At 48.7% G+C, this 13,610-nt stretch overlaps 1 protein-coding gene across 14 annotated transcripts in view; it reads right to left on the bottom strand.

Moving 5' to 3' along the window:
* The window catches only part of LOC141915971 (NFU1 iron-sulfur cluster scaffold homolog, mitochondrial), a 102,352-nt gene that overhangs the window by 13,795 nt on the left and 74,947 nt on the right, over positions 1-13,610 (bottom strand). For 6 of the 14 annotated variants that reach the window (XM_074807941.1, XM_074807957.1, XM_074807939.1 and 3 more), the window contains one exon: positions 3,770-10,069. The exons of 3 other annotated variants lie outside the window; for them this stretch is intronic. In XM_074807941.1, coding sequence (XP_074664042.1) covers positions 8,910-10,069 — 1,160 coding nt within the window. In that variant the 3' untranslated portion in view covers positions 3,770-8,909. Of the gene's footprint in view, positions 1-1,445; positions 1,523-3,769; positions 10,070-13,610 lie in introns of those variants that run through there. 5 more of the 14 variants (XM_074807953.1, XR_012621043.1, XM_074807954.1 and 2 more) reach the window with 5 other exon arrangements.

Below are 13,610 nucleotides of genomic sequence, written 5' to 3'. Positions count from 1 at the left end.
GCAATTCTTGTAAGAAAAAAATACCAGGACAACGTTTGGATAAAACATAAAAATTCTGTTAGCTCCATGTACCAAGCCATACCTCACCCCTGTCCATCTCTATGTATTTCTTCCCTTTGGGCAATAAAGAAATTCAGTATATTCCCGTACAAATACTGTTCCAGAATTAAACCAGAGCAGTTACAGAGGCCCTGCTCCATCCTGGCCACATAAACTCGCACTAGCAGTCAAAATAGGGGTGGTGTCAGCTGCTCAGCTGAAGCTAAAAGAGGGGAGAGCAGAAGGGAAAAAGCAAACAAAACATTAAGAGAAAAAGCAAGGCAGAGTGATGGACTCACAGGCCTATCTTTCAAGAGCGTAAACGCACAACGGATTTCTGTGACCGTATGCACGGCCAACAGCAACCTGGTATTTCACAGCAAAGTGAAAATCAGAAAATGAAACCAAAACCCACCTCATGTCACAGATAAGTATTACATACAGAGGATTAATTATTATCTGGTTTCTCTCCTCATCAGGTACTGAGAGGGGAAAGCAGGTAAACTAAATAAATTACATCTGCAGGAGCTGTTATTAAGAGAGGAGGCTGATTCCCTCTGGGGTCATAAATGAGCACACAAGCACTACACTTAGGCCCAGATTCCTCACACGTGGGACAGGAGAAAAGCTCACTCTCATGAAATGGACCTCCCAGCTGCGAGAGAGGGAGACATGAACACAGAAAAGGTCTAAAATCATGTTATTTTCTTACTTTTGTGGTCATGGTAACAGGTAGACCACAGAGGGGTGTGTGAGGAAGCTCCCCCAATAAAAAAGTTCTTTCTCCCTTTAGTTTTGGGGAATACAGTCCACAAGGTAGGAGGTGAGCCACACCGTCCTTTGAATTTCCCCTTACTGCATTAGCAACTTCGGGGGGGGGGGAGGAATTTCCCCTTATTGTTTGGACCCAAGTATAAATATGTGGGGCAGGTAACTGCCCCTCTCTGCATGATCCTGTGCACATGGGGGGCAGGGGGAATTACTCCTCGTTGCACGGTGCTGAGCATATGTTGGGGAAATTCCCCCTCATTACTCACACCTATGTGCGCGGGGGGGTGAACAGTCCCTCAGGGGAAGGCCCTCAGCACCTGCGTGTGGGGGGAAATTACCGCCTCGCTGTTGTAACGGGGCTGGGGGAAGAAACAGCCTCTCGCTGCCCGCCTGTAGCGAGGAGAAGGAAGAAATAACTTCACCCTCGTTCAGCCCGCTGCAGCGGGGAAGGAAAAGGGAAAGAGCGAGGAGAGTCTGGCGCAGCCCAGGAGGTCGCGGTGCCGCTCGCTGCGACGCGGCCGCCCCCCTCCAGCCGCGCGGGGAAGGGGCGAGAGGGAACCCCTCTGGGGAAAAAGCCGGGCTCCCTCCTCCGGGCCGGGGCCGCCAGGAGCTAAGGGAGCCCGGCCGTCACCTACCGGCCGCCCAGCCCCGCAGCCGCGCCGAGCCACCGCGCAGCCGCCATCTTGGCGCTCCTCAGGGCCGCGGCCGCCCCGCCCCGTTCCCGCCCCGCCCGAGGCGCGGCGGCGGCCCCTGGCGGCGCTTGGCGGGAACGGAGCGGAGCAGGCCCGGCCGCCCAGGGGATGGCTAGAAATTGCTAAAAATATAATATAGAAATAAAACCAAAGCAACACCCCCAAACACAGGGAACACTTTATTTTTTTTTAAACAGCTACTTTCCTCTTACCTTCCCAGTCCCTGGGAGGAGCAGCCTCGGTTACCACACACAGCGCTTAAACCAGACCCTCCAGACCAGTTCACCAGAGACCAGTAACACACAAAAAACTCCCCCCTGACAAGTCTCACAAGCCATCAAGAAATTGCAAATTTAGCCCAGTAACCTTCCAGAGATTGGGGGGTGCAGATAAAGCTAGAGGTGACAGGGTGGTTTTGATCAAAATATGTTGGAGAAGGAAGCTCTCGATTTTGCAGATGGCAGCTGCCGCCATTCAGGGCTGTTGCAGGAGGAACAAGAGGAGGAAGAGTCTCCCTGGGGAGGAAGGAGACACACTTGCAATTTCAGCAAGATGAAGAGGTTCCAGTTCATGTCTGGGCCATGGTTGCCTGCCCCGGTCAGTATGATTATAGTCCTGATGATTTTGGACCAGAAAGTCACTTACATTAGGCCGATCACACCTGCTTATTCTCCTACAGTTAACTAACACAACCTAAAAATCCAACAAAGTTCTTTAAACAAACTTTCAGCCCTTCAGTTCAGTCATTCCTCGCTAGATGCGCTGTACCTTGGCACGCAGCTGCGCTCACAGAATCACAGAATCATCTGGGTTGGAAAGAACCTTGAAGATCATCCAGTCCAACTGTTAACCTCACACCAACCATTCCCAACTCCACCAGATCTCTCAGCGCTGGCTCAACCCGACTCTTCAACCCCTCCAGGGATGGGGACTCCCCCCCTGCCCTGGGCAGCCCATTCCAACGCCCAACAACCCCTTCTGCAAAGAAATCCTTCCTAAGAGCCAGTCTGACCCTGCCCTGGCGCAGCTTGAGGCCATTCCCTCTTGTCCTGGCGCTGGTTCCTTGGCTCAAGAGACTCCTCCCCCCTCTCTGCACCCTCCTTTCAGGGAGTTGCAGAGGGCCAGGAGGTCTCCCCTCAGCCTCCTCTTCTCCAGACTAAACAACCCCAGTTCCCTCAGCCGCTCCCCATCAGACCTGTGCTCCAGACCCTGCACCAGCTCCGTTGCCCTTCTCTGGACACGCTCGAGTCATTCAATGGCCTTTTTGGAGTGAGGGGCCCAAAACTGAACCCACTCATCGAGGGGCGGCCTCACCAGTGCCGAGCACAGGGGTCAGATCCCTTCCCTGTCCCTGCTGGCCACGCTAGTGCTGATACAAGCCAGGATGCCATTGGCCTTCTTGGCCACCTGGGCACACTGCTGGCTCATTATCAATTCCCCCCCAGGTCCCTCTCTGACTGGCAGCTCTCCAGCCATTCCTCCCCAAGCCTGTAGCGTTGCTGGGGGTTGTTGTGGCCCAAGAGCAGCACCCGGCCTTTGGCCTTAGTGAAACTCCCCCAGCTGGGCTCAGCCCATCACTCCAGCCTGGCCAGGTCTCTCTGCAGAGCCTCCCTACCCTCGAGCAGATCAACACTCCCACCCAACTCGGTGTCGTCTGCAAACTGACTGAGGGGGCACTCGATCCCCTCGTCTAGATCATCAATAAAGATGTTAAACAGGAGTGGCCCCAAAACCGAGCCCTGGGGGACACCACTCGTGACTGGCCGCCAACTGGATTTAACTCCATTCACCACAACTCTTTGGGCCCGGCCATCAGCCAGTTTTTTATCCAGCGAAGAAAGCACGTTTTCCCCGAGCTTTGTGCCAAAACCCATTCTGGGTTACCCCCATGTTTCCTCCCAACACATGTGCATGGCAGCGAGCGGTCACGGACCATTTCGCTTGCAGATGGTGGATCCTCTTCGGGGATGGGTTCATCCTGCACTTCTTCTCTTGCAGCAGCAGCTCCCGGGTTTGCAAGGAAGGCTCAATAGCTCTGCGCTGTCTTGTAGCACCGCCCTAGACATGAAGGTTTCTCTCCAGTAAACGGGAGTATCCACTGCTTAAAGCAGTGAGATCAGTTCGACTTTCCAACTGCCAGATAAAATAGTAGGGACAGACAGAGGTCAGTACCTCAGGAGGAAAAACTCATTAAAATCCAGATTCTTTATATCCAGCAAAAATATTTTGCATAGGGAGGGGAGAAGGAATGCACAGCAGAGAAGATGTATTGTAATCAGATACAGTTTTAATAAAATGTACATAAGTTTACAACTCGAACATTTCTTCATGATTACCAGAAACACAGATGATCACACCCGGAGTGCAAAACTTGACTCCATCAAATCTGCAAGTCAGAGGTACTTCCAAGACCGCCAAGAATCACCTTATTAAGAGTGCGGTGCAAACGAAACACTGCTCTTAGGACATGAGTCACAGATTGTTTGTCACAGTTAGCGGAGACCATGGATGCTTCCAGCTCCGGCTTCCCGCTCCGTGCAGAAACAAGGGGAGTTTTTCACTGCCGGGGACTCGACGTGAAGTGATGCTCTGCCAGCTGCATCCTACATCAGAGCTCCCGGCCATGAACAAGCCCCGACCCTCCCCACCCCTGCGAGCAAGTTCTCCCTTTGGAGGGGAGGGATCGGGGAACAGGGGATCATCATTATCCCTCTAACTTCACAGGGGAGTATTTCTAGGTGAGTGTGAGGGTATTTACCCTACCTACAATGGGAACTACAGGCCGTGGCTTATTTTTAGAAACACTAACACAGCTGATCAGGTTTCAGGAATGTGTTTCAGAACTGGAACAAGATTTCACTGTCAAGATACTACTGTAAAAATGCTTTGGAGTCTTTCCATGTACTGAAAGGCCTTGATTTAACACCATGAGGAAAAAAAACCAAACAACCGCAAAAATTCAACTCCCCAACACAAGAGTCTTTGGTGGAAGCTGAGTTAAAGTAACCGATTACCACTTTGGAGTGATTAAGAGTTCAGCAATTAAAGAGATCTCGCTCAGTCTTGCTTTAAGTCCCACTGAAGACACGCTTCAGGCGCTGTGTGTCACGACTGCTTACGTGGGTTTGCTGTTAACGTCGCCCGTGTGCTCCATGCATAGTGTGCATTACAGATTGAGTGGGCGCTGGCTTCAGGAGACTAAGGCTGTAAACTGAACACCACGTCTGACTAGTGCTGAGCTGGCTGGAAGGGAGAGGAGATACGGGGAAAGTCCCAAAAATACTGCAGCAGGCTGCGGAACGCACAGGTTACCACCACGGCAGCTGGTCCCGTGACACGCGCTGTATAAACGTCATGGCAGTGAGGCACAGAGAGCCAAGCAACTGCTTTTTTTTTTTTTTTTTTTTTAATGCAGAAACTGATTAATCACTTTGAAGAGAGACTTTAAGTGCATTCAAGCTGAAGTTGGCAACGGGTAAGAACCAGTCCCTTTCGCAGCACGAATCTAAGATTGTCGCAGGACTGTGGCGATAACTGCGGCCCTCTTGCTGGGCATGAGGACCCAGGGCAGTTAACAGGATTTACTACAGCTTTAAAAAAAGATGAAACCAGTGGTTCTGTTCAGAAAACTGACTTCAAAAAGCTGCATTGAGGCCGTACCGGTCTTATTTCACTAAGATCACTGGTTGTGTAGGAAAGAAAACAATTAGCATTATTCTTCCACATTCATTAAAAACAGTAAGCTTCAGAGACTATGGAAATGAAATTCCACTTACAATCAATCACGCTGAAGCTGCAGTACTGGCAGTGCAGGATTAGGAGGAACACAAGCTGGAAATGCAAAGGATATCAGACTAACAGGCATTGAAATACAGTTTTCTGACCATAACCAAAAGTCCCATTACTTTATAGGTCACATGCAGAGATACAAACAAGCTGCCTCGACCCCCCAAAAGAGATTTAAAACCATTTAAGCACTGGATGTATGCTGGCAGGATCATTAGCTTCTGGGGCACCCTTAGCTTGCTCTTTGTGTAAAGTGCTTGAAGAACATAAAAGCTGCCAAAATGCTAGCTGGAAATTCAGCCTGACCCGACCTGAATCAGGGCTGTAAACAAGCCCCCACAGCTCGCTGTGCCTCGGTGCATTTTCCCTTTCTCCCTTGGCTGGCAGTGCAGGATAGCAAGGTCTGAACCACCGGCAGCTCATCTCCACCTCGCCGACACGAACACGCACGCGAGGGGCTCCGGTCCGAGCGTGAAGGGGAACAGGCTAATGCTTCACCAGCATCAGCTCAGTGAGACCTGGATGTGGCGTTGAAGGAAGTTTCACAGAATTACCCAAAAGCAATTTTTCAAGTAAAAATGAAGGAAAGGAAGGAGAACCTGAATCCAGTTAGCAGAGGTAACACCTTGAACATACATCTTATTTATACGCACTCGCTCGCTCCAGCAAAGCATCTCCCTGTCCCACAGATTCATCCCAGCGCTGCCAAGGCCTGACCTCCCTTTCCAGCAGCTTCCCGAGCGAATTTAACAGCTCGAGGCCAAATTCAGCCTCCTGGCTGCACGCACGGCCGTGACACAGGCTGCGTGCTGAAGCAAATCCGGGCCCTCGACGCTCAGTCTCCTTGGTATCCCTTGAATTCACAGTTTGCTGCCACAGTCATTCTTGGCATCTCTCACTGATCCAATCCAGCAACAACTGATTTAGGGGGGGGTATATATTTAAAACAAAACCAACAACCGCCTTTTGGGTATATATTTAAACAGAAAACGACAACAATAAGCAACAGCCTCAGTTTTGCTGAAGAAACATCTCAAGGGAAATCCAGAAATTTCTTTACAGTACTTCTGTTTTCAAGAGGTGACAGAGGACAGAAAAAAACCTAAACCACCAGTATGCACCAATATTACTTAACTCCAAGCGTAGCAGAACAGGGCAGAAGGTTTCCAGCTCCACACAACACGACCTGACCTGGGCTTGGCAAGTCACTATTTGCCAGCAGCTGGGCTGTGCAAGCCAACATAACCTCCCTGCTTTCAAGTATTGTCCATCCCCACCCCAGGGCTTTGAGACCTCAACCCAAGCTTCTCCCTTCCAGGCAATCCCCACGCCGAGCACGTCCAGCAGAACATTTGGCTCATCTGTTGCAAGTGGAGATATTTTGGAGGGAAACTGAATTCAGGGAGGGGAAAGGAAACCCGGAGCAGGCGGTGACTCCTATTTGCAGATGCTTCGCTAGTCAGCTCCTGGCATTCAGGGTTTTTCCATCCATCCTCCCCTTACGCTGTTGGCCCTAAAGTCAGCAGCGAGCCAGCCCCGGACCGGGCGATGTTCTGCTGGGTTTGAGCAGCTTTCACATGCATCTTTAATAAGCCTGTTGCATTCCTTTAACACTTATTATTTGGACATTGGACAAAGCTACGTACCGCAGGTGGTCTCGGGTTTTTTTCCCCCCACAAAACTAGACTGACATCTATTTGCAGCCGCAGAAGCTCTCCCAGGTGCAATCCCAGTGACTTAGGAGGAGCTACGGCTGATCCTCCCCTCTCATGAGTGACAGCACTCGCAGTACTTTCTCTCTGAGTACAAACACATCAGAAAGCAGGCAGAGCAGGCACCTGCTCCACATACAGCCAGTCCTGATCTCAGCAACCTACCCATCGCTCCAAGTCCCCTGCAAACGCACAAAGATCTCAAAGCCACTTGTGGGAAACCCCCAAACACAAAATACGTCCTTTACCCTCAGCACCATGCTCCAGCTCACATGATAATGAACAAACTCCCTTTGGAAACGGCCACCACAAGGCTCTTCAGAGACTTGGCCAGACGCTACTGGAGTCAATGGGGATTTTTTCCATAGATGTCAAGTCCTTAAAACCACCAAATTTTTTTCTTGGGAGACATTCTGCAGCAACACCTGTTAGGAGGAAGGATTACTGCACCACAAAGATTCGTCAGCGACTTTGAGCCTGAAGAGTTCCTATAACTGGATATTTTGAAAGCCAGTCCACGCTTACAAATAGCCTTTACGGGCCAAAACCAGCAGATCCAAGACAACTTATGCAACCAGGCATTTTGCAAAATAAAGACAGGAGGTTTCACTCTTACCTCTGTCTTATATTACTGAAAAGAGAGGGGAGCAAAGTCTGCTTTGTTTCTGCCCAGCTGCCAGCCCAGGCGATTTTTCCTCCAAACACTATCTTGGGATTCACCACATCAATGACTGAACAAACAACAAGACGCTCTTTTTCCTGCGGGAATATGGTAGAAAGCACAGTATTTTGGAAGTAGAGCAAACGTTACCAAAGGAGTGTGAATGGATTTTGTTTAGGTTCATCCTTGATCTACAGGAAAACAAAAAAGGCAGAATTTACAAATATAAAGTCACTATACTATAGACAGTATAAATCAGTCTCACCGGATTGCAGCCAATGCTGAATTACACCAAAAGAGGTATTTATAGATCAGGACATCTATCGAGTTGTTTGCATAATAATTTTTTTCGTAAGGCTTATTTTTAATACTGTAAAAATGCACGGCTCTCTCCTTCACAACACCATAAGCAAATTTCTGGGTCCTACACTTTGGCATAAACCAGACAGGAAATACATATGTAAAACTAAAGCTTTGCCTGATCGTTCCATTTTCCAAACAACAGCAATAGTAACAGCCTGACAGATTGCTTTGCTGAAGTTCGTGCATCTGAGAGTTTACAAGACGAGGGACTGAAGGCACTGTGAGTCCTTCCACCAACTCCTCCGGGCTCTGGCACAGGCCCCCGGGCAGAAGCACTTCCCCACGTTACCTGTCACAGCGAGCAAAGCGATGCTGCCCGTGCGATGGCACGGCTCTCGCTCGGTGTGCGCGTCACCCACCAACGCAGACGACGATCGCAGGAGCCACGGCTGCCACGTTTGCCATTGCAGCAGGAACGTACGACCCTGCTCTCTTCCACAAGCCCCCACCGACACGAAAGAAGTCGCAGTAACCCTTTAACCTGGGAAATCTCTTTCCAGAGCACTAGCAAGTCCCGCTTGACTTACTCTGTAATTAAGAAACCTTTTCATTCGTCTTATAATGCATTTCCCTAGCCAGGACCAGAAAATACGGAATATTACTGGTTTGGAAAAGCATCTAAAAAATAAATGGGGGGAAAGACAGTGAGAGCAGGAAGGTAAGAAGCAACTGAAAAGGATATGAAGATCCTGAGAGCCAGGCATTCAGACTAACTAACATAACTTAAAATGGTTCAACTATATATCACTGCAAATAGAGTTCTGACCAAAAAATAATAATTATTTTTTATATATATATATTGCTATGTCATTCATTTCAACTAAGAGGTTCAAGGTCCTGGGAGAGGTGGTCCTACGAGAAGCACACCTCCCAGCTCACAGCAGATTAAGGCTTTTGCTTTCCTGCTTTGGAAGGAAAGGGTGCTGAAGCAAACGGATCCCCGCCGGAGAGCTCTGTAGTCCTGGAAGACAGAGGGGCAACAGAGACAGATCCTGCTATCGCCTGTCTGTTGGTCTGAGAAACCACTTTGTAAGCAGCTATGGGCTTGACTTCGAGACCCTGCCCATCTTCTGGACTGTAGTGACGGGAATATTTTGACAAGGATTGTGGACGGAAAGGCTTGTTAACCACGGAGCCCAGCACGCCTTCCTGGGGCAGCGCGGGTCCTCCTTGGTTCCTCTCACCAGCAATGCCACCCTGCTCCTGCAGCACACCTTTCGAAGGGGGGTTGTCCTGGGTCTCCACGGCTCTTACAGAAGAGGGATGAAGATTGCTTGGCTGTGTAAACCCGGCAGAGGGATACTGAGATCTTACCGAGGCCGTGGACCCACGCATCGCCGAATCCATGCTTGGGAACAGCTGGTTAGCTCTGTGTTGGACATCACCTCCTTGACTTAAGAAAATGGACGGTGCGAACAGTTCCTTAGACATACTGTGGGAAGTCAACTCTTCCATGCTTTTCTTTTTAGTGAAAGGGGCTCTCAGAAATACATCTGCTTCTTCTGGATGTCTAAGAGCCACGTTACCCTTGGAGATAAAAGGAGCTTTGGTAAAGACATCCACCTCATCAGGCACTTTTCTCGAGCTTCGAAAAGGAGCCGTGGCAAAAACATCCGGTTCGTTAAAAACCTCCCCGGTGTGCGACTGGAAGGCAGGGAACAGCATCTCCCCTGCTCTAGTCTGGGAAGACTGGGAGTGGGGATCTTCTTTGGAGGCCTCATGTCTTTCCCTGGGCGCAGACTGCAGGAACCCTGTGCACAGCTTGCAGGTATCCTCCTCCTCTTCCGAATCCATCAGTAAAGGCCTGGACCCGCTGCAATCCAAAATATCTCCTTCATGGTCTGTCCCCTCTCCTTCGCTGCTGTAGAAGGAGCTGTTGCTTGAAGGACCATCTCTTGTTAAATAGTCTGACTCCGAGTTGGGCTGCATTTTCACTTCCATTATCTCAGACTGACCCTTATACAAAGCAAGTCCATCACTGCCAGAAGGTCCTTTACAGAGTTCAAGAGCTACAACAGGGAATAGGGCCGGATCCCTCTGCAGACCTAAAAATGCAAGGGAAGAGTGTTACAGAACAAGCTCCATCTCTTTAGTCATAAACATGAACGAAGGATACTTCTTACACAAGAAATGTCATGCTGTTCAGATTTAAACCACCATCACACATGGAAAATGGGAAGGAGGGAGGGCAAGTAAAAGAAAATAAAAAACACCAGGGAAGGTATTTACAACACACAAACTGACACATAACTCGGCACTGCCTCACAGCTCGGGGACACCACAAGTACCAATTTTCAGAAAGAGATGGAAGATGTTTGACACACAAATGGGCACACCCAGCACTCTCTCAGCGCCATTCCACCAGGTTTCCTCTGCCCCCCGTGACGACGACCACCATCAGAGGTTTTTCACTTTGTGACACTGCTGCCCGGAGTGAAGCTCCAGCAAACAGACAAGTTTTGTCATTTCATTCTGTGCTGTTACTTATTGACTCCCTACAAGCAGATCTGTAGCTCGGCACAGCCTCTATTTCTGTAAGCCATCCCACGGATACGTGGAATTACAGTCAGGCATGTAAAATACACAGGGATGTCCTACAATCTGCTAAAATAACATACACATTTCAACGAATGAAGGTCAGCCTACGGCTTTTAAAGAATCCTGGTAACTACAGCAGCATTATTTTAAACCACTGCAAGACACATGATTTTCAACACTCCATACCATGACTTCAAATCAAGTATCTAACATAACTATAACCATCTGGCTTGCTTCTGTGGTAGTGTACACGACCTTGTGGGGAGAGGCTCGCTGTTCTGCTCTTCTCCAGCTACAAGAGCCCAAGAGGGGGTTGGTTTTGCCTTACGACTCACACAGACAGAACAGAAGATATCTTACCTTCAAAGAACTATTGGCAGGTTAGGAGTATGTCATTGGACTCATGTTAGCAAGAGGATAGGAAAAAGGCACATGAAAACTAAGCAGTATGAATTGAAGGAACAACGAGGAGGGTAAGGAGGTTGTTTGGTATCCACTGACCAATGGACAAGCGAGGTAGTAACCAACCCACCCTGCTGTGACAAGATAGCATCATTGCCCGGGTTAATCGTTCACATTTGCACACCCATCGCAGCCCCTGAGGCAGTGTTTCTTGATCAAGTCAGTAGACGTATGCAAGTTAACCCGTCCTTAGTCACTGCTCACCATTAAAGACACAGTAGTCAGTCATTAGGCATCAAAATCGGTGTTTATTAGGAAACTATTCACTTAGATACATTACACTGCTAAATAAAGACAGTGTAGATATGTGAACATTTTATAAGTTACGCTACAAAAATACTATCTATCTTTCCTGAAGCCTATGCTGTCAGCCATGGTTTAACCTTAGAGATGGTTTAACCAGATTACAGGAACGGTACGTCTATGGTGTTGTTCTCTTCCAAGAGGCGGGTTATATATTTACCAGGTATTATTGTGAGATTTCGAGAATACAGGCTGGAGCAGAGCAAGACCAGTTGCCACGTCATGCAAATGCCTCTGAATTACCCACTCCTCACTGGAGTATAGCGTACAGGAAAACAAGGAAAGGAAAAAGGCATTTATCAGGGTGAACATTATGCCAATGCAAACCAGTGACCCGCTTTTCACAAGAACAGCACAACAAGTCATTTGATCAGAATTTTCTTTTTAAAGAGTTAGTAGGTGTCTACGTTCATGTAAGCGATGACCCTGAGGACAGAGTAAGAGAAGGTTGACAGGATGTAAGTCCGTTTGCTTAGGACAGGAGCAGCATGTGTCTCTGAACTTGGAAGCACTATTTTTGGAAAAACTACTTTTTCCAATGCTTTCTCGCTCTCTCTGCCCATCATAAGTGAGAAGGGCACTGAATGCTTGGAAGCAGTTTTCTCCCTTGCTAAGGCCAGTACAGGAGTTGTGAATTACTCTGGGAGGAAAAAATGAAGCGATAATTAGGTAGGAGCTTGTTCCAGCCTTCAGTTTGGAGCTGGTTTCAGGCAAAGCTGCTAGGCAGTAAGAGCAAGAAGGGAAGGGCCCTGACAATTTGAAAACAACAAAAATAGGCACAGCAATAGTAAAATGCAGTTACCTGAGAAGTTTGGGGATTTACTGACAAGAGAGAAGCACCATCTACACTCCCACGTTCTATTTTTCTGACGTTGAAGGAGGAAGACCTGGCTTCCAGACACCATCCCACAGGAACCAATCTCTTTCCTTCCCCCGTTTCTTGGGTTCCCCCAGTTTGTTTCCTTTGGTAGAAAGCAAAGGGACAGTCCCAGAAGGAGCTATGGCAGCATCACCACAAGGAAGACAACATCATGCCAGCTTTTTACTTTAGCCAACATCTGGGTGCGTGTCTAACTAGCCAACGGCTTAGACGTCTCAGAGTTGTTAATCACCTGTGTTAAAAAAGGTCTGAGCTACGCTTAGACACTGAAATGTGCCACTGAACCAAAAAAACCCAAACCCCTTTGTGTAAAGGTCAGGTTAGAGCTAACGAGACAAGGTCAGTGCATTGGCATGAGCAGCCATAGCTACGGGCTTTGCAGAGAAATGTTCCAGAGGCGCGTGCTGCGTAACTTTTAGGACGATAGAGAATTTAAGTCAGCCAGTGCCGATGGATGCTTGGGCAGGTCTGAGAGCAGAGACCAGCAAGACTGAAGCGCTCGAGGGACAGTTTCACATGAAAAGGCAGGGTAGTTTTGTTCTGTGTTACAGTAAAGGAGAGAAAGGGTCACTCCACGAGCTGGTAACAGCGTGAGGGTAAAGGACAAATCTCCTGAAACTAAGACAGTGCCTTTTTGTTGGAAGCCCTGCCCCTTCTCTGGGACGACTCGGCTCTCAGTCACACCCAGGGCGCACTATGCAAGAGGCCTGAAAAGATACAGGCAGATGATCTGCTTGAATCAACACACAAAGCAGCCACAACCCCTCGTGCAAGAAGAGAGGCCTCTTTTCCAGAGGCAGCATTTCCCAACATCTGCCTGTGCCAAGATGGACCCTGTCAATGGGCAGCTGCCTCTTTCGTCCCCTCCTCCTCCGGACCGCAGAGATCTGTGTGTTACTTCATGGGGAAGCATTCCCTTGTGTTTTCAATTAATGTTCAGGTTTTGACGCATGCACGCTCTTAACAGCTGCAAGCTTTACAGCATAAAATCTTGCCAGAAGCTTGAGTTTATAGATAAGGTTTCTCCCTACCCACGTACAACATTCATGTGTAATTTTTTATTCCAGGATCAGCTATACACACTAAATAACCAATTCCTAAACTATACCCTGGCTCCCTTTCTGCAGGAAGAACCTCAGTAATAAAAACCCTTATCAGGTGGTACCCCAGGAATACACCCTGCGTGTATTCAGATAGCAACCTGAAGAAAAGACCATTTACTCCTGAGTTACAGCACTGACACATGGAGCTCCCCCATCTTTTAAAGAAAAGGTGCATTGAAGTGGCACAGGACTGAAATAACAGACAGGAAAGCTATAAAAGATTTATTCTCCCTATTACAGGGGGCTGCGAGGAGGCAGAGCAGTCACCAAGATGATGATCTCATCGCTGGGGCAGAGCCC

This window comes from Strix aluco, chromosome 28 (genome assembly GCF_031877795.1).
Source record: "Strix aluco isolate bStrAlu1 chromosome 28, bStrAlu1.hap1, whole genome shotgun sequence".
Taxonomy (NCBI): domain Eukaryota; kingdom Metazoa; phylum Chordata; class Aves; order Strigiformes; family Strigidae; genus Strix; species Strix aluco.
The sequence above is the reverse complement of the archived record's forward strand: the minus strand, read 5'-3'. Positions and strand labels throughout refer to the sequence as shown.